This window comes from Molossus molossus, unplaced genomic scaffold, assembly GCF_014108415.1.
Source record: "Molossus molossus isolate mMolMol1 unplaced genomic scaffold, mMolMol1.p scaffold_m16_p_15, whole genome shotgun sequence".
Taxonomy (NCBI): Eukaryota; Metazoa; Chordata; class Mammalia; order Chiroptera; family Molossidae; genus Molossus; species Molossus molossus.
Genome location: NW_023425350.1, coordinates 39322578 through 39348684, shown reverse-complemented (window position 1 = coordinate 39348684; position 26107 = coordinate 39322578). Strand labels below are relative to the sequence as shown.

At 38.8% G+C, this 26107-nt stretch overlaps 2 protein-coding genes and 2 long non-coding RNA genes across 8 annotated transcripts in view; 2 read left to right on the top strand and 2 right to left on the bottom strand.

The window, feature by feature from the left end:
* The window catches only part of PNPT1 (polyribonucleotide nucleotidyltransferase 1), a 49645-nt gene extending 32124 nt beyond the window's left edge, over positions 1-17521 (top strand). For 2 of the 3 annotated variants that reach the window (XM_036263481.1, XM_036263482.1), the window contains exons 19-28: positions 5446-5552; positions 6478-6549; positions 6640-6703; positions 7664-7747; positions 8460-8543; positions 9424-9530; positions 9618-9673; positions 11329-11407; positions 15947-15994; positions 17233-17521. In XM_036263481.1, coding sequence (XP_036119374.1) covers positions 5446-5552; positions 6478-6549; positions 6640-6703; positions 7664-7747; positions 8460-8543; positions 9424-9530; positions 9618-9673; positions 11329-11407; positions 15947-15994; positions 17233-17391 — 860 coding nt within the window. In that variant the 3' untranslated portion in view covers positions 17392-17521. Of the gene's footprint in view, positions 1-5445; positions 5553-6477; positions 6550-6639; positions 6704-7663; positions 7748-8459; positions 8544-9190; positions 9241-9423; positions 9531-9617; positions 9674-11328; positions 11408-15946; positions 15995-17232 lie in introns of those variants that run through there. The other variant, XM_036263483.1, reaches the window with a different exon arrangement.
* On the bottom strand, positions 182-11746 carry LOC118631177. Its single transcript, XR_004959738.1, has 3 exons — positions 11683-11746; positions 8975-9073; positions 182-289 (listed from the first exon to the last, which is right to left on the bottom strand). It is a non-coding gene; the product is annotated as an uncharacterized LOC118631177 (long non-coding RNA).
* Positions 16842-23909, bottom strand: LOC118631178. The gene is made up of 3 exons (XR_004959739.1): positions 23818-23909; positions 21748-21872; positions 16842-16967 (listed from the first exon to the last, which is right to left on the bottom strand). It is a non-coding gene; the product is annotated as an uncharacterized LOC118631178 (long non-coding RNA).
* Positions 23910-24207: 298 nt separating this feature from the next.
* The window catches only part of PPP4R3B (protein phosphatase 4 regulatory subunit 3B), a 61729-nt gene continuing 59829 nt past the window's right edge, over positions 24208-26107 (top strand). For 2 of the 3 annotated variants that reach the window (XM_036263480.1, XM_036263479.1), the window contains exons 1-2: positions 24456-24673; positions 25989-26044. In XM_036263480.1, the coding sequence (XP_036119373.1) occupies positions 24532-24673; positions 25989-26044 (198 nt within the window). In that variant the 5' untranslated portion in view covers positions 24456-24531. Of the gene's footprint in view, positions 24674-25988; positions 26045-26107 lie in introns of all 3 variants that reach the window. The other variant, XM_036263478.1, reaches the window with a different exon arrangement.

The window sequence follows — 26107 nt, the reverse complement described above, 5'->3', positions numbered from 1 at the left end:
TTGACTAGTATAAAATATAAGGTCTCTTTAAAATTGAGTATTAGTAAGACTTGGAGAAATCAGATTACAGGTTATCATACCAGATCAGAAGCAAAATAGTTACAACGGACAACTTTAACTATACAGATATCTGCTGGTATTCCTATTTTTTGGCTAAAAGCAATATAGTGAAATTACTTACTTGCCCTTGGTGACCCAGTGAGCTTTCTCACCTTCCAAAAGGTAGAGAGCTCCACAGTTGATTCCATTTACCAAAGAAGTTTGGATTAGCAAGCAGAAGTATCAGGACCTATAAGGGAAAATATTCATGTAATCTTCCAGTCGCTTTGTATAAGCCATGAGAATAACAGTGCCACTCAGAGAGTGTACACAGAATTTTAGGAAGGAAGACTGCAAGTGGTTGAATATAATCTCTGGGTCTGAAATACCAAAAGGGAAAGAGAATGTTAAGAGACTCTGATAATTATTGCCAAATAGACACCAATGATGCTATTTAAGAAAAACAAAAGGAACCTAAAGTCACCCAAGAGGCCACACAAGGAGTTCCCTACAAGTTTATGTATTTACAGTACAGATATGAAAGATAGGACAAACCAGCCAAGGATGAAGTAAAAGAATGGTGTGAATATATAACGTTATCTAGGAAGATTAAAACTTAAGCCAAAGGAAAGCTAAAAGCAATTAAAGGCACTTTTATAGTTGTATTTGGTGGAAGGGAAACATAATCTGATATTTAAGGTAAATAGTAAAATACTGTTCCTGTTTTCACTTTCATGCATTCATTCAACAAATCTTTACTGTATGCCACTTCTGTACCAAGCACTGATCTAAGCTCTTAGGACACAAAACAAAGACCCTGTCCTTGTGGAGCATGCATTCATCAGTCTTCTAATCTCAGATTGGAAAACACAGAACAAATCCTGAAAAAGATGAACTGAACAGAGATTATAAGAGAGTTTTTAACTGTTTTAAATGAATTCAGGTGTTTTGATCTAGACAAAAATCCATCCTAAGTAATGACAAGAAATCGTAGAGACTGGTAAGTATACAAAGGACACAAAAAGTTTTTACTTGTGAAAGATAAGAAAGGTATTTTCTATTAAGTATAATCCAGTAAGCCTGAGAGTGACCCTTGGCAAAGATTCTTAAATGCACTATAAAAAGAATGGTTTATAAGGATTTTATAAGGGAAGAGGGTTTGAGAGAGAAGGAACCAGAGGGACTCAAAATAAGTCATGCCATAGTAAACTCATTTTTTTTTTTTTCTTTTTTTCAAAAATATAGGTTTGGAGTAAGGAGGGAGGGTACTGCTTATGCATTGTATCTAGAATTCAGCATTGGCAGTTTATGATCTTTGTATAAATGACGCAGAAATTGAAACTGGATGATAGGTGCACCTTTCATAAGTGGTTGAAAGATGAGCAAAGGGGATTGGTTAATCTGATCAGTCAGTAGGCGAGGGGTCTCAAGTGGAATACTTCAGGATGTGTCACCCTAAACCTTATCATTTTCATTGTTTTTGTTCTTCAGTTAACTGAGAACACAGGCCTACTGATAAAAAAACGATTACAGATGGCTTAGTTGATTGGAGCATTGTCCCATACATCAATCAGTTTCGAGTTCGATTCCCAGTCAGGGCACATACCTGGGTTGCGGGTTCAATCCCTGGTTGGGGTACATACAGAAGGCAACCAATTGATGTTTCTCTCTCACCCCACCCTCCTTTATCTCTAAAATCAATGAACATATCCTCGGGTGAGGATTTAAGAAAGGATGTTGAGCCCTGGCCGGTTTGGCTCAGCGGTTAGAGCATTGGCCTGCGGTCCGGAGGGACCCGGGTTCGGTTCCCGCTAGGGGCACGTACCTCATTTGCAGTTTGTCCCCGGCCCTGGTTGGTTGTGCGGGTGGCGACCACTCGATGTGTCCCTTTCACATCGATGTTTCTCTCTCTCTCTTTCTTCCTCTCTCTCCCTCCCGCTCTATCTGAACAAAAAATGGAAAAATGTCCTCGGGTGAGGATGATAAAAAAAAAAAAAAAAAAAAAAGAAAGGATGTTGATAAAAAAGAGTAAGTAATATGTTAATATTTCTGATCTCTCAAACAGTCTTAACAATTCAAAAATATGGAGCCAAATATTTTAAAAAATTAAATTTGACAAGAATGTTCACATCCTGTGGGAAGTGCCAGCAAAGGGTATACAATTCATTTCAAACATGAGTACTTGTCATGCCCTATTTCAGGCACTGTTCTGTGTTCCAGGGATACAAATGGTACACTTTTTTTTTTTTAAGTTTTTACAGGGGTGCCTAGCAGTGTGGCTCAGTGGATTGAGCATTATCCCTTGGACTGGGAGGTCCCAGTTCGATTCTCGGTCAGGGCACATGCCTGGCTTGTAAGCTAAATCTCTGGTGGGGGGCATGCAGGAGGCAGCCGATAGATATTTCATATCAGTGTTTCTATCCCTTCCTCTCTCTCTCTAATAAAATCAATAAAAACATTTTTTTAAAGTTTTTACAGGTACAAAAAAAATATACAGATCAAAGAGATATTTAAAATATGTACACAGTACATATTTGTACAATATGAATGAAGAACTAGGTTGAAGGTAATTGGTTTTATAGAGATAGCTACATTTCATCTGGTTTTAAAGGTTGAATAGTTGTTGACCAGGCATATTAGGAGCAAGGCCTGTATTTCCTGTTAAAAAAAAACAGCACGTGAAAAGTTATGAAGCAATATAGTATGTTTCCGATAATACATGTATTGTAAAGAAGTGATGAAGTAATGAACTGGGACCAGATTTTAAATGTCATTGTTGTGTTAAGGAATTTGAACTTAAAGCCAGTATTTCCTAACTCTGTTCCATAGGATGTTGATTATTGTATACCATGAGAAAACTTATTCTATTCTAAAGTATATGGGAGCAGGCTTAAGCATGTTTATTTATGGGGTCAATAGACCTTACTATGCTAGTGGGAATACTGAATCTCTAGGAACAGATGTGTACTATTTCCCAAACTTTTTGATCACTGAAAGGATGTGATGGGGGACTTGAAGGATTTTATATAGAGTGGCATGATTTGAATCTGCCGCTGCCCCCATCTCCCCCCCCCTAAAAGCTAGTTGATATCCTTAAGGAATGCAGTAGGAGAGAATTTCAAAAGCTGGAAAGAGGCTAAAATCAAGGAAATCATACAGGGAGACGGTTGGCAGGGCAAGAAATGATGCTGACTTGGATTAAAGAGTAATAGTGGATGTTGCAATATTTAGGAGAAAGGGAGAACTTTCTAAATACTTAGAGGACACACTAATCAGATCTTTGTGACCTGATAAGATCAGAAATAAGGAAAGAAGTGTTGATTGTGACACGAGTGTCTTAGTTGTTTTCAACCAAGATAGGGAATGCAGGAGAAAAATGATTTATTGGGGGTCATTAAATGTTTTTTTAAGATGCTCTGGAGACTTTTAGCTGGACATGTCCAATATGCATATTGGCTAACATCTCCAGGGCTTATTAGCAAAGAGTGAAATAGGAGGGATGGATTTTTAAGTCATCATCATTATAGGTGATAGTTAAAACCATGGGCACAAGTGAGGTATGTTTGGAGAATATGAAATGAAATCCCTGTCACACTCCATTATACCAAATAAGTTTCAAATGATCAAAATTTAACCTTTTTATTTAAAAAAAAAAATCAAAATCTTACAGGGGTAAAACCTTTCTACACACAAACCAGGAACCATGATTGCATATAACTGTTAAAATTCTGTATAGGAAAAAACCAAGTCAGCAGTCTAGAAATTATATATATATTTTTTTTTTTTAATCCTCACCCATGGATACTTTTCTGATTATCTTCAGATAGAGTGGGAGGGAGGGAGGGAGAGAGAGAAACATCAAAGTGAGAGGGATACATTGGCTGCCTCCCTCACAACCCCAACCAGGGCCAGGGACAAACTGCAACCAAGGTACATGCCCTTGACCAAAATCGAACCTGTGACCCATTGGTCCAAAGGCCAATGCACTAACTGTTAAGCAAAACTGGCCAGGGCTAGAAATTATATTTAATATACTTTATTTACTATAATATTATACATTTATATTTAAGAAAGATCTGCTGTTCATTTTGAAAGAGCTCTTGTGAATCAGCAGGAGACTAACAACCAAGAAGTGGTTTAAGGGCATGAACAGGCAGTTCACAGGAAAGGAAATATAAATGGTTTATAAACATGAAAAGTTCAACCTCACTCATAAAAACAAATAAAATTTAAACAATGGCTACCACTTTTACCCTTTAGATGGGCAAAGGTCAAAAGATTTGACAAAAATTAAGAATGTAGAATAGCAGTTACCCTCATACATGTTATACTGAGAAAAGCATAAAATGCTACACTTTTTGGAAGGCAGTGTAACAAACTTAAATCCACACACCCTTTGACTCAGTAATACCACTTCTGTTGTGTGACTTTTAAACACATATGGGAAGTACTATGCAGCCACTCAAAAGAGTAAGGTAGAGCTTTGTTATGTGTCAATATCCAAGGCGTTAAGTGAAAAAAAAGCAAAATGCTTCATGGGTCAAAAAAGAAAATAAAAGATTACACTTATATTTATACTTGTGCACAGAGATTTTCTGGAAAGGTACACAAAAGACCTAACAATGGCTTTCATGAGGAGGTGGATTGAGAGGTCCAGGCTGAAAGGGAAAAGGCACCAAGAGCAAAGGGCAAAGAAACAGAGTACTTTAAAAGTTAAGTTTACTGGCCCTGGCTGGGTTAGAGCATCATCCCAATATGCCAAGGATGCAGGTTCGATCTCTGATCAGAGCACATATAAGAAGCAACCAATGAAAGCATGAATAAGTGGAACAACAAACTAATGTCTCTCTCTCTTTCCCTCCCTCTCCCTCCATATCCCTCCTTCTCCCTCTCTCTCTAAAATCAATCAATAAATAAAAGAGTTAAGTTTACTATTATTAGAGAGGTTAGTGCTGAGAACAGTTATTACCTGTTAGAATTGTTTTTAAGGGGCTTTTATTATATGTTTAAGAAAAGGTGAAGTAGTTAGATGACTTAATAAGATCTATCCAGCCCTGGCTGGTGTGGCTCAGCTGGTTGGGTGTTATCCCATGCACTGAAAGGTTGCCTGTTTGATTCCCTGTTGGGCACATGTGATGGGCCCTTGATCCCTGGTAGGAGGCATGCAGGAGGCAGCCAATTAATGTTTCACTCTTTGCATTGATTTTTCTGTCTCTCCTTCTCCTTTCCTCTCGCAAAAAAATCAATTAAAAAAAATTTTTTTTTTTAAAGACCTTTCCAACTTAGTTTTGGTGACTGTCAATTTAGAATACCATCACTAACATTAAAATAAATGTCAACAAAATGATAAATACACATGTTAGGCTGATATATATATCACACAAAAGTTCTTTCTCTCAATTACAGGGGTTCCTATTTCATCTGCTGTCGCAGGTGTGGCAATAGGATTGGTCACCAAAAACAATCCTGACAAGGATGAAATAGAAGATTATCGTTTGCTAACAGATATTCTGGCAAGTATATTCACATTTTCCAATAATCCAATAAATATTATACATACTTTACAAGCATCCTATGCTTAGAAGAATGCTAGAAATCAAGAAATAGAGGTCCTTGTTCTTGCCTTCCTCCTCTGCATATTCTCCTTGGATATTACAGGATGAAAGTTAAAAATATATATTACAGCCTGGCTGGTGTGGCTCAGTGGTTGAGTGTTGACCTATGCACCAAGAGGTTGCCGGTTCAATTCCCGGTCAGGGCATGTGCTCAGGTGGGCCTGATCCCCAGTGGGGGGGGGTGTACAGAAGGCTGCTAATTGATGTTCTCGCTCATTGATGTTTCTATCTCTTCCTCTCCCTTCCTCTCTAAAATCAGTAAAGAAAAAAAAAATTTTTTTTTAAAGGTTTCTGGCCCTGGCCAGTTTGGCTCAGTGGTTGGAGCGTCAGCCCGCAGACCAAAGAGTCACGGGTTCGATTCCGGCCAAGGGCACATACCTCAGTTGCCGTTCATCCCCACCCTGGTTGGGATCATGCGGGAGGCAACCAGTCAGTGTGTTCTCTCTGTCTCTTTCCCTCTCTCCCACTGTATCTGAAGATAAGTAGAAAAATATCCTTGGGTGAGGATAAAATATGTATAAATATATAAACATATATATATATATAAGTATCCATAATACAGCTCACTTTAGAATGATCTTAAACTAGTTCTCTTGCATTTAGGGGGAAAACATGATCTAAAAATAGTGATTTTTCTGTTGAAATATTTGTAACTTAAAAAGTCACATATTGAAAGCAGCTGTTAATGTAGGAAATGTGTCTTTGTGTGTCATCTTAGAGCACACAGTTTACTTCTAAAGCTATTTTTTAAAATTCTTCTATGATGACTGAGTAAATTTTGTTTTTGTTTAAAACTATACCATAATTTCTTAAACTCCTTAAGGGAATTGAAGATTACAATGGTGACATGGATTTCAAAATAGCCGGCACTAATAAGGGAATAACTGCATTACAGGTATTTTTAAACCCATTTTGTTTCATTTTTATCATATTTAACAATGTCATGAATCAATAGTTATATCATTTTTGGGCTTTTCCTTATTAGGCTGATATTAAATTACCTGGAATACCATTAAAAATTGTAATGGAGGCCATTCAGCAAGCTTCAGGTAAGCCAAGCTAGTATGCCTCATTCTCCTCTCATCATTATCTAGTTTAATTGTCGATTTAGCTCCTCTAAGAATGAAGGAAAAAATACAAGCAATGCACTACGTCTATGATAAGATCCCAGTTTTGTTTTAAAAACGTGCATAGGAAAAGAACTGAAAGGAAACACACCTATATGATGAAGTAGTTGGATTATAAGAGATTTTAAAAGTGCTTTGCAGCTCAGTAGAACGATCCTCAATTCCCTAATGCAGAAGCCGAGGCTCAGAACAGGCAAAGTGATTGGCCTGTTCATCAAGCACCTCACTGCACCTTTTCCCTCTCCCTGCCAGCCTCCAGGTGTCACCTGCCTAGAATTTTATCTGACACCATCAAGCCTGTGTAACTTGGGCTAGTCATATCCCCTTTCAATTTTCTCATCTGTAAAAGAGGCTAATAATAGCATTTACCTCATAGGGTCATTGTGCAGGTTACATGTGATAGTGTGTTGGAGCACTTAGCACTGTTCCTAGACCCTAGCTACAGCAGTGACTCTTAGCATTGGTTTTCTTTGTTTTTGTTAATCCTCACCTGAGGTTATTGTTTCCATTGATTTTTTTTTTTTTAATTCCCAGTAGGCTTATTATAAAAAAAAGAAAAAAGAAAGGCTTATTATAAAGTATTGCTTTAGAAAATAAAATTTTATGTTAATACCCTACATAAAGAAGTATTAAGTTATTAGGCACATGACTAACCACCAAAGTGGGACACAAGTCAAAACTCAATTTTTACAAATTAAGTAACTCTCTAAGATAGGATTTATAGAGAAGGAAATAGGAGTAGAATTGTCAAGGTAACTGGGTTGTGAAGAGCTTTGATTATTAAGCTAAAGAAGTTTGAATTTTATGCCATAAAAACTAGGAATACTTCTGCTATATCTGATCATATTTTTTTATATAATTATCATTTTTAATCTCTCCTAGTGGCAAAGAAGGAGATATTACAGATTATGAACAAAATTATTTCAAAACCTCGGGCATCTAGAAAAGAAAATGGACCTGTTGTAGGTAATATATTAAAATTATTACTGATTTCACAATAAGGCAAATATTAGTATCTGAGAGTATATTACTATTTTTCAATATTTTTAACTCCATCTACAAAACAAAATTATTTTAAATGCTTTTATAATACTTTAAATTTGGGGAATATTCTTTTTTTTTTTTTAATCCTCACCCGAGGACATTTTTGCATTTTTTGTTCAGACAGAGCGGGAGGGAGAGAGAGAGAGAGAGAAACATCGATGTGAAGGGACACATCGAGTGGTTGCCACCCGCACGACCAACCAGGGCCGGGGACAAACTGCAACCGAGGTACGTGCCCTTAGCAGGAACCGAACCCGAGTCTCTCTGTACCGCAGGCCGACGCTCTAACCGCTGAGCCAAACCGGCCAGGGCGGGGAATATTCTTGATACTAGAACTTTCAGTAGTAATTTTAGTCAGGTAACAAATTGTTTTTCTATTTTTTTCTAAGTACTTTTTTTTATTAATTAATTAATTTTTGTTAACAGATGTTTCTCCTTTTTCCCCCCACTAAAACCCCCTTCTCCCTCCCTCCCTACCCTGTCCCCAGCTTTGTTGTCCATGTTCTTGTTTTTCTATTTCATACTGAAATATTTTTATGTGTCTAGGCCAAAAAAAATCTTAAGTGACCAGGATATGTTTTATATTCATATATGTATTTGAATTAATTATATTTTTATCTATACTACATTTCAGAAACAGTTCAGGTTCCATTATCAAAACGAGCAAAATTTGTTGGACCAGGTGGATATAATTTAAAAAAACTTCAAGCTGAAACGGGTAAGTGTTGTATGGAGTTTCAGTTTTTTATTTAATGATCAGTCATGTAAGTTTGCCATTTCATTTCTGTTGTGTTTCTCCAAAAAAAGTATGTTCACTAAATAAGAGAAAGATGAAGAGAAAAGGATGTAACATAGATATGTCTTTACTGTAAGTTTTCTGTGTGCCTCTTAATAATTATCAAATGAACATCCTTAACTATATTCAAGGGTGACTTAGAATTCCTTAGTTTCTTTTTTGCAACGATTTAAAATCAATCATTTTGGAAAATGTTTAGTTTTTCACTTCAGAGGAGTTTTGCTTTAATTTTCTCTTACGATATCTTTTGCCATTTTTCACATAGTGTTACTCTTATATAAGGAGTATGTATAGGAATAGTATGCTTTAATTTGTTTTTTCTGGAAGCAATCTTTGGGTTACCTAGTACTTACCACCTTTGAGGTTAATGAAGGCGTGAGAAGGAATCACCCTTAGCCGGTTAAGGTTGAGAAACTGACATGATTTCGTCCCTCATCCATCTGCTCACCATTCTAAAGGATAAGAGGGAGAAAGGAAAAGTTGAGGAAAGCGTTCTAGTGTGATCTCTACTCATAATTAAGAAAACAAAACTAAACCCTCCAAAATTAAAATGTATATGCTTTATCCAGATTATGGGGTACAAGAAAGAAGGGACATTGGCTAGCACAATGTTGGATACATAGGAGAGGTGCAGTGAGTATTTGGTGAATAAATCCCTTCATTCCTAAAGCATTGATTAAACACAGCACAACCCTGCCCAGCTACTTCCAGGTCCCTCTCCTCTACTCATTATCTACTTTTAAGACTAGTATCCACTGGAATGAACAAGTTGACTTTAATATGTTAATTATCTTTTTTAAAGGTGTAACCATTAGTCAGATAGATGAAGAAACATTTTCTATATTTGCACCAATACCCAGTGCTATGCATGAAGCAAGAGACTTCATTACAGAAATCTGCAAAGATGATGTAAGTACAGATCTTATAAAGTTTATTTTTTTTTACTTTTTGTTGCTGTTTTCTTAATTAATCTTATGGCTTATTTTGCACTTACAGCAAGAGCAGCAATTAGAATTTGGAGCAGTATATACCGCCACGATAACTGAAATCAGGTAATATCAAGTAATATGCCGAGCTGGTTTTTTTAAGTAAGATTTTTATTATAAGCCCATGTTAACTTCATTTATGTTGGCTTTATTTACTTTGAAATTATGTTTAGATTATATGTCAGTTACTATAAAATCATTAATTAAAGTATAATTTTATTTTTTACACCAATTTGTAAATTTTTAGTAACATGGTTCTGTGATTATAATTATATTAATAGTCTTCTAACTGAATTACTTAACCAAATATCCCATCTTTTCAATTTTCCCAGTAAACAGTTAACAAGCCCAAAATTGACTTAGCAATATTTCCTTCCTTCCTTCCTTTCTCTCTTTCTTTCTTTCTTTCTTTCTTTCTTTCTTTCTTTCTTTCTTTCTTTCTTTCTTCTTTTTCCCTTTTTGGTAGTTTCTTGTTGGTTTGGTTTAAAGATAAGTACTATTTAATGCCAATATAGTGCTTTTTTTTTTTTTACCAGACAGAAAAGATTGGATTTTAAGGATCAGAAAATCGCTAAGAAAAAAAAAGAATTTATCAGATGTAGCATGAATGTCAAAGCAATTTGAAATGAACAATAAAAGACAATGTGATATAAAAAAAAAAAAGACTGATAATTTAATATTATAGGTGAAAATTAAGAAATGGAATGGCTTAGATTACAGAACGTAACAGAAAATTTTTGATAAATAAGTATCCCAGTTTATCTAACCCTCTTCCTTAAATCACTATGTAATAGGTTGATGATGATTCTTAAAATATTTCATGTCATTTCAAAATTTTTTGGAAAATACTATGAAGAGAAATGCAGAAAAAGAATATATATTCTAAAAGCTATTCACTGCACATTTTTCTGTTATCTTTTCTCTGTCCTTTGATACACAAGTATTTAAATATAGGGTGTATTTTTGCCTGGCCGGTGTGGCTCAGTGGTTGAGCGTCGACTCATGCACCAAGAGGTCACTGGTTCAGTTCCTGGCCAGGGCACATGCCCAGATTGTGGGCCTGATCCTCAGTTGGGGGCATGCTGGAGACATCCAATCGATGTTTTCTCTCATCAATGTTTCTCTCTCTCTCTAAAAATCAATAAAGAAAAAAAAATTAGCCCTGGCCGGTTTGGCTCAGCGGTTAGAGCATCGGCCTGTGGTCGGGAGAGACCCGGGTTTGGTTCCCGCTAAGAGCATGTACCTCGGTTGCAGTTTGTCCCCGGCCCTGGTTGGTTGTGCGGGTGGCGACCACTCGATGTGTCCCTTTCACATCGATGTTTCTCTCTCTCTCTGTTCCTCTCTCTTCCTCCCACTCTATCTGAACAAAGAATGGAAAAATGTCCTCGGGTGAGGATGATAAAAAAAAAAAAAAAAATTAAATAAATATAGGGTGTATTTTCAATTTTAAAAAAGTTAAGTATCCCTTTTAGATAATCATACTTTTTATAGTTATAAAACCAAGTACTGATTCATTATGTTGTACACCTTAAACTAATACAATGTTGTGTCAATTATGTCTAAATAAAACTGGAGGAAAAAAGAAAGAAAAAAAACATGTATTGGGGAGATTTCTTTGTTTTTTTTTACTTTGCTCTCTTATGAAAACATAATCACAGACTGATTATCAGTAGATACAGAGATACTTAATGTTTTAACCAGGCCTATTTCCTTTTTTGTAGAGACACTGGAGTAATGGTTAAACTTTATCCAAATATGACTGCAGTACTACTTCATAACTCACAACTTGACCAACGAAAGGTATAACAAAGACATTTGATTTTTAAAACTGACTTAAGCCCAGCTGGTATGGCTCAGTGGTTGAGCATCAACCCATGCACCAAGAGGTCACCGGATCAATTCCCGGTCAGGGCACATGCCCAGGTTGTGGGCCAGATCCCCAGTGGGCAGGAGGTGGCCAATTGCTGTTCTCTCTCATCGACGTTTCTATCTCTCTCTCCCTCCTTTCCTGTGTAAAAAATTTTAAAAACCACTAAAAATTTTTAATCCTTTTAAAAATTAAAAAATGAACTGACTTAAAATAATCATGGTGAAATTTCCTGGGTTGATGAGAACTGTACACTTTGTCCACAACTGGCCTGAAAAAAAGACAAGAGATGCTGCTGACAGAAGATTATATTGTTTACCACAGATACTTATTTTTCCTTCCATGATAGAATAGAAACACTCTTGAATGTTTCGAGGTGGAATAACATCTAGAGTTAACACATAGCAGTTACTTAAATAACTATAATCCTGTTTTCCCAATTTTCTTTCTTTCTTTTTATCTTTATAGTTGAATGTATTACAGATGTTCCTCATTTTTCCCCCTATTAATCCCCTCCCCACTCCCGTCACCCTCCTGCCTTTCGCCACACAGTTGTCTGTGTCCATTGATTATGCATATAAGTTCTTTGGTTTATTTCTTCCCATGCCCCAACCCCCCTTCCCTTTGAGGTTTGTCAGTCTAGCAACCAATTTGTACTTCTTCATCCCTTTACCTTTTTCACCCATTCCCCCAACTCCCCTCCCATCTGGCAACCAACAAAATGTTCTCTATCTATGAGAATGTTTCTGTTCTGCCGTTCATTTGTTTGTAGATTCAGTTGTCGATAGATATGTATTCATTGCCATTTTGTTTGTTCATACTTTTTATCTTTTCCTTCAAGAAGACCCTTCAACATTTCATATAATAATGGTTTGGTGGTGATGAACTCCTTTAGCTTTTCCTTGTCTGGGAAACTCTTGATATGTCCATTGATTCTAAATGACAGCTTTGCAGGATAGAGTAATCTTGGTTGTAGGTTCTTGCTTTTCATCACTCTGAATACTTCTTGCCACTCCTTTCTAGCCTGCAAAGTTTCTTTTGAGAAATCAACTGACAGACTAATGGTAACTCCCTTGTAGGTAACTAGCTGCTTTTCTCTTGCTGCTTTTAAGATTCTCTCTTTGTCTTGAACCTTTTGCATTTTGATGATGATATGTCTTGGTGTGAGCCTCTTGGGGTTCATCTTGTTTGGGACTCTCTGTGCTTCCTGGACTTGTATGTCTGTTTCCTTCACAAAGTGAGGGAAGTTTTCTGCCAATATTGTTTCAAATACCTTTTTGATTTCTTGTTCTCTCTCCTCTCCTTCTGGCACCCCCAAGATGCAAATGTTGTTACCCTTGAAGTTGTTCCAGAGGCTCCTTACATTATCCTCCTTTTTTGGGATTCTTTTTTCTTTTTGCTGTTCTGATTGGGTGATTTTTGCTTCCTTATATTCCAAATCGATAGTTTGCTTCTGGGCTTTACCTACTCTACTATTGAATCTGTGTAAATTATTCTTTATTTCAGTTAGTGCCTCCTTCATTTCTGACTGGTGCTTTTTTATGCTCTTGAGGCCCTCACTAAGTTCGCTGAGGATCCTTATAAGTCCATTGAGCATCCTTATAAGCAGTGTTTTGAATTCAGCATCTGTTAGGTTGTTTATCTCCATTTTGCTTAGTTCTTTTCCTGGGGTTTTGTTCTGTTTTCATTTGGGACCTGTTTCTTTGTCTCCTCATTTTGGCTGCCTCCCTGTGTTTGTTTCTGTGTATTACTTAACGAAAGGTATGGGTCTAGCTGAGACCAGATGCTGCTTGTTAGAAAGAATTTAGGAAAACCTGAAACAGGATCTGAGACAGGCCAATCCTATAGTTAACCAACTGCCAACAGCTTGGGTGGGCCTGAAAGTTGGGTGGGGCAGGGCCTCAGGGAATCACCAGGGCGGGGCAATCAGTATGAGCCAAGTTGCTGGAGTCCCAGATAGGGCAGCTGTCTGCCACTCCAGGGAAGGGCTCACCAAAGGAACAAAGGCCTCTGACTGCACGTCTGTCCCGGAGAAAGCCCCCTCTCCAGCCCTCGCTCCAGTGCCAAACAGCTCAGTCCTTCCCTGTATGTCTCTGTCGCCCCTCGAGCTGACTCCCCTCCAAGCTTAGAGGGAGTGAGTTCGGTAAGTCCTTGCGTGGGCCCTTTAAGAGGAGCTGCCTGGGGGTCCAGCCACCTCAGCCTCCCTGAGCCTCAGTTCCCGCTGGTTTTTCCAGCCAGAAGTTATGGAGATTCGCTTCTGGGCACTGGAACCCTGAGCTAGGTGCCTGGTGTGGGACGGAGACCCCTCAGTCCTCAGAGGACCTTCCCAGCCAAGGTGTCCTCCTGATTTTTATCTGCCACATGTGTGTGTGTGTGGGACCAGCCTGTCACTCCTCCGCCCCTCCTACCAGTCTCGATGTGGCTGCTCCTTTAATTCCGTAGTTGTAGGACTTCCATTCAGCTCAATTTCAGGCGATTTGAATGATGGTTGTTCTGTAGTTTTTAGTTGTAACTTTGATGTGGTTGTGGGAGGACGCGATACCCTGTTTACCTACGCCACCATCTTGACTGGAAGTCTCTCATTGATGTTTCTCTCTCCCTCTCTCTAGGGTTACTGAAAAATCCAAGTTTGGCTGCTCACCTCTAGAAAACTGATATATTCTGAGAGACAGGGCAGGGGAGAAAAGACTTTCTGGCACCAGCAGCTGGTCACAGCTTCTTTAAAACAAATTCTCCTGTTTTTCCAATTTTCTTGACCAGCCAGTCATTGCATGATAATTCTTAGGATGTTTTTAAATTTATTTAAACTTTGTTATAATTCATAGACAAAATACGAAGATATTCAAGAAAATGATATAGTGTCTGTTTTTACCATATGTTAAAATATAAAGCTATAGAGAATAACACAGTGTATTATTACTGGCCCAGAAATAGACAATCCATGAAACAGAAAAAAAAGTCCAGCCCTGGCCGGTTTGGCTCAGCGGTTAGAGCGTTGGCCTGCGGTCCGGAGAGACCCCGGTTCGGTTCCCACTAAGGGCATGTACCTCGGTTGCAGTTTGTCCCCGGCCCTGGTTGGTTATGCGGGTGGCAGCCACTCGATGTGTCCCTTTCACATCGATGTTTCTCTCTCTCTCTCCCTCCTGCTCTATCTGAACAAAGAATGAAAAAGTGTCCTCGGGTGAGGATAAAAAAAAAAAAAAAAAAAGTCCAGAAATAAACCCAGTTATGTACAGGGGACTAGAACACATGCCAAACATTGTATTTTCAGTCTAGGAAGAATCAAAAATTCTATAAATCATACTGGTACAGCTGATTATCATAAAGGAGGATCTCTACTCTTTTAATACAAAAATCCCATATGAATCAAGAAGCTAACAGTTTAAAAAAATTAAGGTGATGAAAGAAGAAAAAGAAAATTGGGACATGGGAGGCTGTTGAGGGAAGACTAGAATATTTTAATAATCTTGGGACTGGGTAAATATTTCTCAGCATGGTATCAAAGCCAAAATGTAAATAAATTGATAAAATTAGACCAGATTTTTTTTTAATTATATGGCAAAATTACAGTAAGGTTGAAAGACAAACAACAGCTTAAAGAAAAAATTCCTTATAACATCTGACAGAGGTTTCATATACAAAGGTCTTGTACAGATCAGTAAGAAAGATGACTATCAATAGGAAAATGAGCAAAGAACATGACAAATAATTTTTTAAAGCCAACCAAAATATTTTATTTGTAATTTTTTATATGCAAATAAAAAGTTACCATTTTTCATAGTTGAAAATTCCCGTGTGGATAAGAATGTAGAGGAGAAATGGACATTCTCATACAGTATTAATAGGAATGTAAATTGGGACAAACTTTTGGAAAGTACTGTATTTGGTAAATGTATATGAGTACCGTTGGACCTAGGTGTTCCACATAGGTCTTTGTTCTGAGGATTAGAGTAGATGAATACATAATCATTGCAACACTGCAGTTTACTTTTTCTCAACTTTTTATTTTGGAAAATACAGTGAACACCCATATTTCTCCTGTCTTCACCAATTATTAACCTTTACAACCCAGGAATGTAAAACAAATTAAATGACCATATATAGGGGACTGATTATACAAATTATATCATTTGAATACTCAACTGTAATGTTTCATTTATTGATATGAAAAGATGTCTTCAATATACTGAATGGAACAAGCTCAGAAAGGTCCATTTTTTACAAATGCAAAACACACAATGACTAGGGAAACATTTGAAGAGATACTCATTGGCATGTGAGTAATAGTTTATTACAAGTAGAAGGGTTTTAGATGATTTTTACTATCATCTGAATACTTCTGTATTATTTTAAATCTTTAAGATTTTATAATCAGAAAAACCAATAAAGCTATTTTCCACTTGGGAAAAAATGTACTACCATTGATATTAATTATGCATGACAACTAATAGATTAACATGTTTCTCTTTCAGATTCAACATCCCACTGCCTTAGGATTAGAAGTTGGTCAAGAAATTCAGGTACTTATATTCAAACTTTTAGCCTTAGAATTGTAAATTGTACTTTAAGTACCAGTTATTTCAAAAAATAAGCTGAAAGAATCAGTCAACATTTGTTCACTGGTTGCTTCTTGTATGTGTCCTGACAGGAGATAGAACCTGCAACCTTGGCATATTGGGAAGAAGCTCTAACCAACTGAGAACTACCCAGCCAGGGCAACAGTTTTGATTTGTATTATTTATATGCTGTGCTTCAAAATCTTAGGGTTGCTTAAACAGACTCATTAAAGATTTAAGACAATTAATTCTTTCCCTCAAGGAGTTTACAGTTTAGTTAGAATAATAGTCCCCTTTCGAGCTTTTAAAATTACATGAGCAGGTCAGTGATGGCTGTGCAGTGTCAGTGATTTGGTGACAGGTCATGAGAACCCTGAAAATGTCACTTTGTTGAAGGTCTTGAATGTCATATTTAAAGAGTTAAGACTACTTGCTTCTACACTGCTTGAGGCTAAATGTTTTTGAGTTTGATAAAAGCCATGTTCAGTTCTAGAACTGATAACAAAATTGGCCTTTTTCATCTGCCTTATGAGCAGATGAAAGAACTTATTGCCAGCCTGGGTTTTTTGGGCCACACCACATTCTGTTGCAGTTATACTTAATACCCATGGTCTGAGTAACTGTGGCTTCTAATTTGTTCTCAGTCTATATTCCCACTGTTCAAGTAGCCTCCAGGTAAAGATAAGAACTAAGACATAATATCTCTGTATAAGATTATTTTTAAACATAAGGGACTTAAATATTGTCACATTTCCCTGACTTTAATTGTCTACGGTCAAACTAAATATCCTCCACCGTGATAGTCTTTTGAGCAGTAGTCTGAGTGACCTAAGCAAAGCATAATACTGTTTAGTTTATAGCACAGTTAGGCTGAAAAGTCATTGTCTAGAATCATTTACCATGAGTTTTCACTGTTCTTCTGGTCTAGGGACCTGGCCTGGAGAGAATAAGAAGGCACAGATGAGTCTAACAGAAAATTATAATTAGGCAAATAATGCCCTATCCCTCTTCCTTTTTTATAATCACCACTTGACCAAATTATATTTATTCATATACCCTCACTTAGCACTGAGCTATGGTTTCAGCGAACAAGGAAAAACATTAATCAGTGCCTTATTTGGACCATGTAAATTTAAATCTTGTCATTTGGATGTCAATCAGTGTGCAATGACTTTAAAAGTAAATTTGTTTCTTTAACACAGGTGAAATACTTTGGACGTGATCCAGCTGATGGAAGAATGAGGCTTTCTCGCAAAGTGCTGCAGTCTCCAGCTACAACTGTTGTCAAAACTCTAAATGACAGAAGCAGTATTGTAATGGGAGAATCTGTTTCACGGTCATCTTCTAATTCTTCCCCATGACACATTTTTTAAAGAGAATTAATTCTAGGATAAAAATCTGTAGAGCAAAATTTCAGTAGTATCTTCTAATGTATAGATTTATATATACTATAAATATATTCTAATGGTTTATATTAAAATGCTCATTTCACATGTGCCATTTTTTATTTCAAGAGTTACCTAGCCCTGGTCAGGTGGCTCATTTGCTTGGAGCATCATCCCATACACCAAAAGGTTGTGGGTTCAATTCCCAGTCAGGGCACATACCCAGATTGTGGGTTCAATCCCCTGGTAGGGGTGCATTTGGGAGGCAACCGATTGATGTTTCTCTCTCTTTCCCTCCCTCCCTCCAGCCTTCCTCCCACACTAAAAAAATAAAATAAAAACAGCCCTGGTGGGTTTGGCTCAGCGGTTAGAGCGTCAGCCTACAGACCAATGAGCCGCAGGTTCAGTTCCTGTCAAGGGCACGTACCTCAGTTCTGGTTCACCCCCAGCCCTGGTCGGGGTCATGTGGGAGGTAACTACTTGATGTGTTCCTCTCATGCCAATGTTTCTCTCTCTCCCTCCCTCCCTCCCACTCTATCTGAAGATAAACAAAAACATTCTCAGGTGAGGAATAAAAATTAATAAATAAAAAATAAAAACATATCCTCAAGTGAGGGTTAAAAAAATATTACCTATATTCCCTTATTCTTATTTATATTATAAATCAAATATTTATTATTAGAAGTAAACCATTTAGCCCTGGCCGGGTAGCTCGGTTGTATCATTTTCCTGTACACCAGAAGGTGGTGGGTTTGATTTTCATTCAGGGCACAAATCCAGGTTTCAGGTTCGATCCCCATTTGGGGCACCTGCAGGAGACAACCAATCGATGTTTCTCCCTCACATCAATATTGCTGTTTCTCCCTCCCCCGTCCTCTCTCTAAAAACAATTTTTAAAAAAGTAAACTATTGCCCAGTTGGTGTGGCTCGGTGGATTGAGTGTTGTACCATGGACGGAGAGGTCCCGGTTTGATTCCTGGTGAGGGCACATGCCCTGATTACAGGCTCAGTCCCCAGTAGGGAGTGTGCAGGAGGCGGCCAATCGATGTTTCTCTTTTTCCCTTCCTCTCTCTCTAAAAAAAATCAATAAAAACATTTTTTTAAATAAAAAAATAAAAAGTATAACATTTATACATACATCTTAGAAAGGATTACTAACCTTTATTTCCTGTAATTCTGAAATATCTGGAAAACTTAGAAATAATAGATCACATTTGCTACTGTAATGGATCTCTTCCTACATATTTACTCTTGGTCATCTTATGGCTCACCTCTTTACCCAATTTTACTTGCCTACAACTATTTCACAAACTAGAACTTGCCATATTCAAAGCTAGTGCCTATTTCTTTAGTACAGTTACCAAATATAGTAAGGAGTTGAGGGAGCTAATTTGATCTGTTTTTTAATGACATACTGTCTTTCAAATTGGCCACAACACCATAAACATAGTGGAGTAAATATTATAAATGGGATCCTAACTGGAATAAGGCAGTACAAAAATATTTAGGAACTATAGAAAAAGCATTTACTCATCAAATAACTACATCATATTTTGATTGTGTATGTATGGATGTTCTTGGTCTAAAAAGAATATATGGGTTCTAAGATGTAACTGGAGACATAGGCAGAAACAGAACCAAAAGGGCCTTATAAGTTATAAAAAGGATTTTGGCCACCAAAAGATTTTTAGTAACATACAGGGGTGAGATACAAGAGGAAAGAGGAAATGATGACTAACAACATGATCAAATTTCCAGCTCAGATCATCTAGTTGTACAATGGAGAAGAGACTGGTGCTAGGGGTGGGACAGAACCGCCATAGTGGATTCAAAGAGACTAACAGGAAACTACACTGCAGTAGTTCTGGTAAGGAAAGTGGTGACCTCAGAATTTCTTTATTGGAAAATTTAGAGCAGCAATTTGTCAAGAAAGAAAAGCAAATAAAGTGTTTCTAGAAGGAAGTGGTCAACATGTTCATTTTAACTTAGATCAAGTAAAATGGGTTTAAAATGTCCATTGGCATTATCAACATAGATGTCTTCAGTGAGTTTATCAAAAGGTTTTTTGGTAAGAGCTGGGTTAATGGAAACCAGCATGGATTCAATTGAGGAGTGAGTGGCAGATGAGGAAAAGGAATACAAACAATTTCAATCCTTGAACTGGCTATAAAGAGGAAAAGAAATAGGAATATAGCTTTCCTATCTTATCGTGCTTTATTTAAATGGGGAAGCCTTAACGATTAATCACCTTCATGAAAAAATGAGTTAATATAGGAAAAATACTTTCATAAAAGTTATTCCATAAAAACACCTAACACAGCCCTGGCCGAGTTGGCTCAGCATTCAGAGCACTGGCCTGCGGTCCCAAGAGACCCGGGTTCAGTTCCTGCTAAGGGCGCGTACCTTGGTTGCAGTTTGTCCCCGGCCCTGGTTGGTCGTGTGGGTGGCAGCCACTCGATGTGTCTCTCTTCCTCTCTCTCCCTCCCACTCTACCTGAACAAAAAATGGAAAAATGCCCTCGGGTGAGGATTAAAAAAAAAAACACCTAACAGAGCCCTGGCCAGTTTGGCTCACTGGTTAGGGTCAGCTGGCGGACCAATGAGTGGTAGGTTCACTTCAGTCAAGGTCATGTACCTTGGTTGCGGTTCATCCCCAGCCCTGGTGAGGGTTGTGTGGAAGGCAACCAGTCGATGTGTCTTTCTCATATCAATGTTTCTTTCTCCTCTCTCCCTCCCTCCCACTCTATCTGAAGATAAAGGGAAAAATATCCTTGGGTGAGGATTGAAAAAAAAAACACCTACCAGAATTGGGAAATGTAAAAAATTGAAAGCCTCACATTTCAAGGACAAGAGTCAATGAGACTGAAAATCCAGTTTACCCTGCAAAAATTAACAATATATATTTTTAAATCCTCAAGAATTTTTTAAAAGTGTAATGTGTCCTCAAGGGACTTTTGGCAATGATGGGAGATCATTTTGGTATTCACAAATAGAGGAGGGGGTACAATACTACTGGCATCTGGTAGGTAGAAGCCAGGGATGCTGCTGAACATCCTGTAATGCACAGGATGGCCTCTCAACAACAAAGAATTATCCAGCCCAAAATGTCAATGGGGCCAAGGTTTAAAAAAACTTGCTCTGGTAATTTAACCTATAAATATATTGTGCACATGAAATAACTTCTGTACAATCATTTATTGTTTGAAACTACAAAATATTGGAAATGATATACATATACATAAACAGGAGCTGGTTTATATACAAACTAGGGTACATTTGTAGAACGTGTATAGTAGTCCATTATTCGTGTTTTTTTAAAAAAAAAGGGTGGTAGATGTAAATATTGTATGTAAATTATATAAATATATCTCAATCCTTGTAGTGGAACTTTGATGACTGAAGAAAAGAACCTTCCTTAGGAAAAATATATTGTTGCAGTACTGCTCTCAGACCCAAGTAAGCGCTGGGCCGTGTTTTAGAGGAACCTGCTCAGGCTCTCTGTCCATGCTTCTTCCCACAGGGTGATAAGTCCATGGAACCAAAGGATGTGTCCACCCCAAAAGCCAAGCCTGCTTCCAGGGTCTACACAGTCCTGTTTTATCCTCCTGAGGAGTGGCGAAGAGGGGGTGACTATATTCAGGAAGTGTAGACAGAGCTTGTACAAAGGCTGGGGAATCCTATGTATGCAATTAAGGCCTGTCAAAATGCAGGACAGAACTGAGGTGTGAGAAGAGAAGGCAGGCAGACTAAGGGCACCAGGGAGCAGAGGGAGACTCTGGAACTGAGGAATTCACGAATTCTAGATTTGACTCTGGCTTCCAGGTCAATATGAAAACATACAGGATGACCAAAAACAAAAATATGTATACTTTAACAGCTGATAACTCACTAATTCTTACTCCTTTGCAGGTTTAACTGATTTTAAATAATGGGTGAATCCCAACTAAGCTTTGAACAAACAAAATTTTTATGGGGAGACAGAGAAGATAAAGTTTACAATACAAAACCAGCAACAGTTGAAAAATTGAGGACAGCTATTGAAAGAGAATGTGCACAAATACTGAACAAAATGATTCTTGATATTTGCTATTCCACTGCTTCTCGTTATCAGCAGTGCCTGGCAGGACATGTTTTAAAACAGGCGTTGACAAAATAATTAAACAATATGTAGGTTCTATTACATTTTGAAAATGAAATGTATTTTAATAGACACTGGCTTTATAATTATTCAAGTGTGTATACATTTTTGGGGGGACATCCTATATTTGTCCAAGTAAACCAAAGGTTGGAGAAAATATATTTTAAGAGTTTGTTAGCTTGATTTAAAACTTACAGATATGCAGACTTATGGTATACGGTGTTCCACTTATATGCTTGTCCTGGCCTTGCAAATGTCCATCTCTACAAATGTTAGATGGGCCTGCTGCAGTAGAATAGGTGAGAGTGAATCCCTCTGGCCTAGTGGAAGAAAACAAGGCAGAATTTGTGCCTGAGGGTCTAGCAAGAGGCAGAGTCCCAGGGGTTTAATCTTCTCCCTTATTTCTCTAAATCACCAGATCTCAGGGGTTATACCAGAAAAGAGATTCTAAAGAGAAGATGGGAAACTTGTTTTGGAACATTAGTCAGACCATTTCACTCCTTAGTTTAAAACCCTCCAATGGATTTGCAACTCATCCAAAGTAAAATGCAAGGCCCTTAAAAATACCCCGTCCCACTCCCAAACTTATTTCTCACCATTTTTCCCCTTTCTTGCCCTTCAGTCTCACTGGTTTTCTTGCTATCCCACTCATTCACTTGGCATGCAACAGCCTCAAGGCCTCTGTACTTGCTTCCCAGTTCCTGGCTCTCTCTTGCCCTGGGGAAATGCTTGGCTGTTTGCCTCCCTCAAAGAGGACTTCCTGAATAAACACCATTACCCATCCCAAATTCACTCTCTAACCTTCTGCTACTCTATTTTTGGTCATAATGTTTATCAGCACCTGGTTGGTTTGTCTTTCTACATTAGAGTGTAAGCTCCATGAGAAGAGGGACTTTTCCTATTTTATTCACTGTACAGACCAATGTCTAGTGTATAGTATATGCTCAGAAAACATTGGTTGAATGCCTGAATAACTCAGAAAATGACTCATATTATTTCACAATTTTCTCCAGAGTTAGATTTTTTGTAGTGTATTAACTAACCTCTTAACACATATTGTTAAAGTGACTTCTGCACAGTTCTCATTCCTTTAACTTATCTATAATTTATATAAGTTATGTTAGGCCAGTAACACATTATCACTTTGTTTACCCTGTCCCCTCAGCCTTGAACACCTTTGCAAGCTAAATATCCATTCAGGGATCTTCCAACATCAGGCTCAAAATCATCTGTGTGAAGCTTGCACTAACCCAAGACAAACATGTTATTTTCTCTAGGCTCAAAATGTATTTTTTCCCTGTCAATCAAAGCAATTAATGGGTTCTATTGTTATGCATAACTTCTTAATTCAAGCACATTTTCTGAGGTCCTCTTTAAATAATAATAATAATAATAAAAACCTGTGTATCCAAATTTTGACATTAGAATTTTTTTTATGAGGCGCATGCTCTGTGTAAAACATTGTCTCTCGTTTTAAGGTACCGCCGAAAGGTGTCCACCCAAGGGCTGGTCAAAACAAAAGCACGTTTTGACAAGACCTTTAATGACTACAATTCCCAAGATGCCCTGCAGGGTCAACATGTGCACCTCGCCCGATTTTCACCTTTCAAACTAATGGGCTGTAAATAACTGGCGACTACACAGACTGAGGCTGGTTTAAAGAATTAAGGGATTCTACCAAGAACGAACGGAGATGAATATAAACGACTGCCCAGCGCATGACTTGTATCCACCACGCAATGTCTGACAACGAACGTGAACGCCGCGAGAACAACCCGTCCGCTTCTTCAGTGCAAAAGACCTCCCGAGAGATCATGCAAGACGTGCCCACAAGAGAAACTCAAAGTATCAAACAGTGTTCTTGGATGTGTTAGAAAGGCGGCTCCCAACCAGTTCCCTGAATTCATCTGAAGACTTATCTTCCGAGGTTACAACCACAAGGGCACCGTATTTTCATGGAGCGGACCGTCTACTTTTCAATGGTCAGCTACAGAAAACGCAACCGTGAGACGCTTTGGCGGGAAATAGGAAACCAAACCGTCAACACACTTTGTTGTTGTTGTTGTTCGACGTTATAATCATCAGGAGATCCAGTGAACACTTCCCGAGGAGATCCGTAACTGTAACAGACTGCAAACGAGTTTGAGTAGTTTTAGGGAAACCTTAAAAGCCTCAAAGCTCCTACGTCTCCACAGAAAAAGCTTCCACTACGGAATGCGAGCACATCTTTTTTGCTCAAGGTTGGGCCAGTCCAAGAATGCATACCTCCCAGGTTCTGCTTTCCCTCGGAGCCTGGCCGAACGACTCCTCGTCACGCACCGGCTGCTGCCAGCCACCAGACCGGGCGGGATCCACAACTCAATTCTCCCTGCCCACTCAGAAAGAGCGCGCGTCACCAGCGGGGGCGGGGAGATCGCGAGAACCACCAACTCAGCCGAGATCCCGCGCCAGCAGGCGTGGCCAAGAGAGGAAGAACTAGCACTCAGTCCCTCCCACCTCAGTTCAGCACTCCGCCACGCGAGAACGCCGAGTACTGCTGGCCCTGGAAGCGCAAGCAGCAGCTGAGGTGCCGAGCGTCGGCCTCGTCGGCCGCCGTAGCCCCTGCTAGGACAGCCCGTACGAGCCGGCTGGAGGAGGAAGAGAAAGGCTGAGAGAATCGGGTTACAAGATGGCGGATGTGTAGTAGTTACCGCGGCGGCGGGAGAGCGAGCGAGCTCTGGGGGGCAAAGGGAGGGGAGGGTGGGTGCGAGTGGGGGTAAAGTGAGAGGTAACCGGGACTCCGGCCGGAGAGGTCTCGATGGTTCTTGTCGCCCCTTCTCGAGGCTGAACCTTGGGAGCCATGGTGAACTTGGGCCTCTCCGGAGCCGGAGCCGGAGCCGCCGCCGCCGCCGCCGCCGCCGCTACCGTCTCTCAAGAGTGAGGGGCGCGGACGAGGTGAACGTGGAGGCGGCGCCTGAAGCGGTGGGGACAGCAGCCACGATGTCGGATACGCGGCGGCGAGTGAAGGTCTATACCCTGAATGAAGACCGGCAATGGGACGACCGAGGCACCGGGCACGTCTCTTCCACTTATGTGGAGGAGCTCAAGGGGATGTCGCTGCTGGTTCGGGCGGAGTCCGACGGTAAGGTTATTGGAACGGTAGGCTAGAGCGTAACGCGTCCAGGTGGGCACAGCCTGGGTGTAGGCCGCAGACGGGGTCCTGGGACTCCCCTGTGGATACGGCGCGTCGGGTTGGTTCCTGCACTTCTGTACGGTAAACACAAACTGCCTGGCCCGGATTTACCCTCAGTAGACGCCTGGTCTGTCCTCCGCCTCCCGTCCCTGGTAAGGATTTGACCCCTTCCTCTCCAGTCTCTCTCCTTTTGAAGAGGGGAAGAGAGAGAGAAGGGAGGAAGCTAATGAGAGACAAGTATTGATCTCGACTCGTTCCAAGGTCCTCCCTCCTCTTTTCATTTTATTTGTTGTATGACTGGTAGAAAAGGTCTAGTGAAACTTTTCTTCCTGGGTCTTTTTTTTTTTTTTTTTTTCCTTTAACCTGTTTTACCAACGAGCCCCAGTTGCCACTGTCGACAGGTGCTGGGGAAAACCAAAAGGCACCTTTTAAAGCCTGGGGTTATTACAGACTGTTGCCACTATACACACACGCACAAGCACATAAATCTTAAGGCTGGGACCCCTCCAGGCTGCCTTTGTAGGTTGCTGTGGATTATTTAAAACCTAAACAAGTTAGGGCACCAGAGCAGATAGCAAACTTGTATTCGTTGATTTACTGTACGAGTCATAGGAGAAGTATTTTTAAATCATGAAATGTAGAGCCGTAATTAAAACACCTTTCGCGTTGTAACCTGAAACTATCTGCAGATAATAGAAACATAACAATCTTAGATTTATTCTTGATGTATTTTGTACTACTGTACTTTTCCTCTTTTTTAAATAGTCGTGGACGTTTATTTCTACAGCCAGTGTTCTTTTGTTCTTAAGGAGAAAAGGATAAATGCAGTTACGTAATTTGTGTACTTAGATCTTTATTGTGGTCCTTTGTAATTTGTTTTATTTGTTCACCTGGAAATTCAATAAAATAACTGTTAAAAAGAGTTTTGCTTCAAGTGGTCATTTAGACCTTAAAATCTCATTTCAATAAAACTTTAATAGTCATCAAGTCTCCTTATGTTCTTGGTATGAATGTTTGTCTTAGATGGATTTTTTTTTTCCTTTAAGGGTTTCTGGGGATAGGATGATATGTTCTAAATTAAATATGAAGAGAGAAAAATATCTGGAGAGAAAAATGTGAATTAGAGTACATTTGATTACTTCAGATGTTTAGATGAGTGAAGAAAACATGAAATGTTTTATTTTTGTTTTTTTAATGTGGACTCTAATTTTTTATTCAGGTTTTTATAAATTGAAACTTACAGGTATTATTTTTTATCTTTCAGGATCACTACTCTTGGAATCAAAGATAAATCCAAACACTGCATATCAGAAACAACAGGCAAGTAGTTGTTTATCTTTAATTTGAAAGACCTCATCTGTGATCCAGGAAGTATTAATCTGA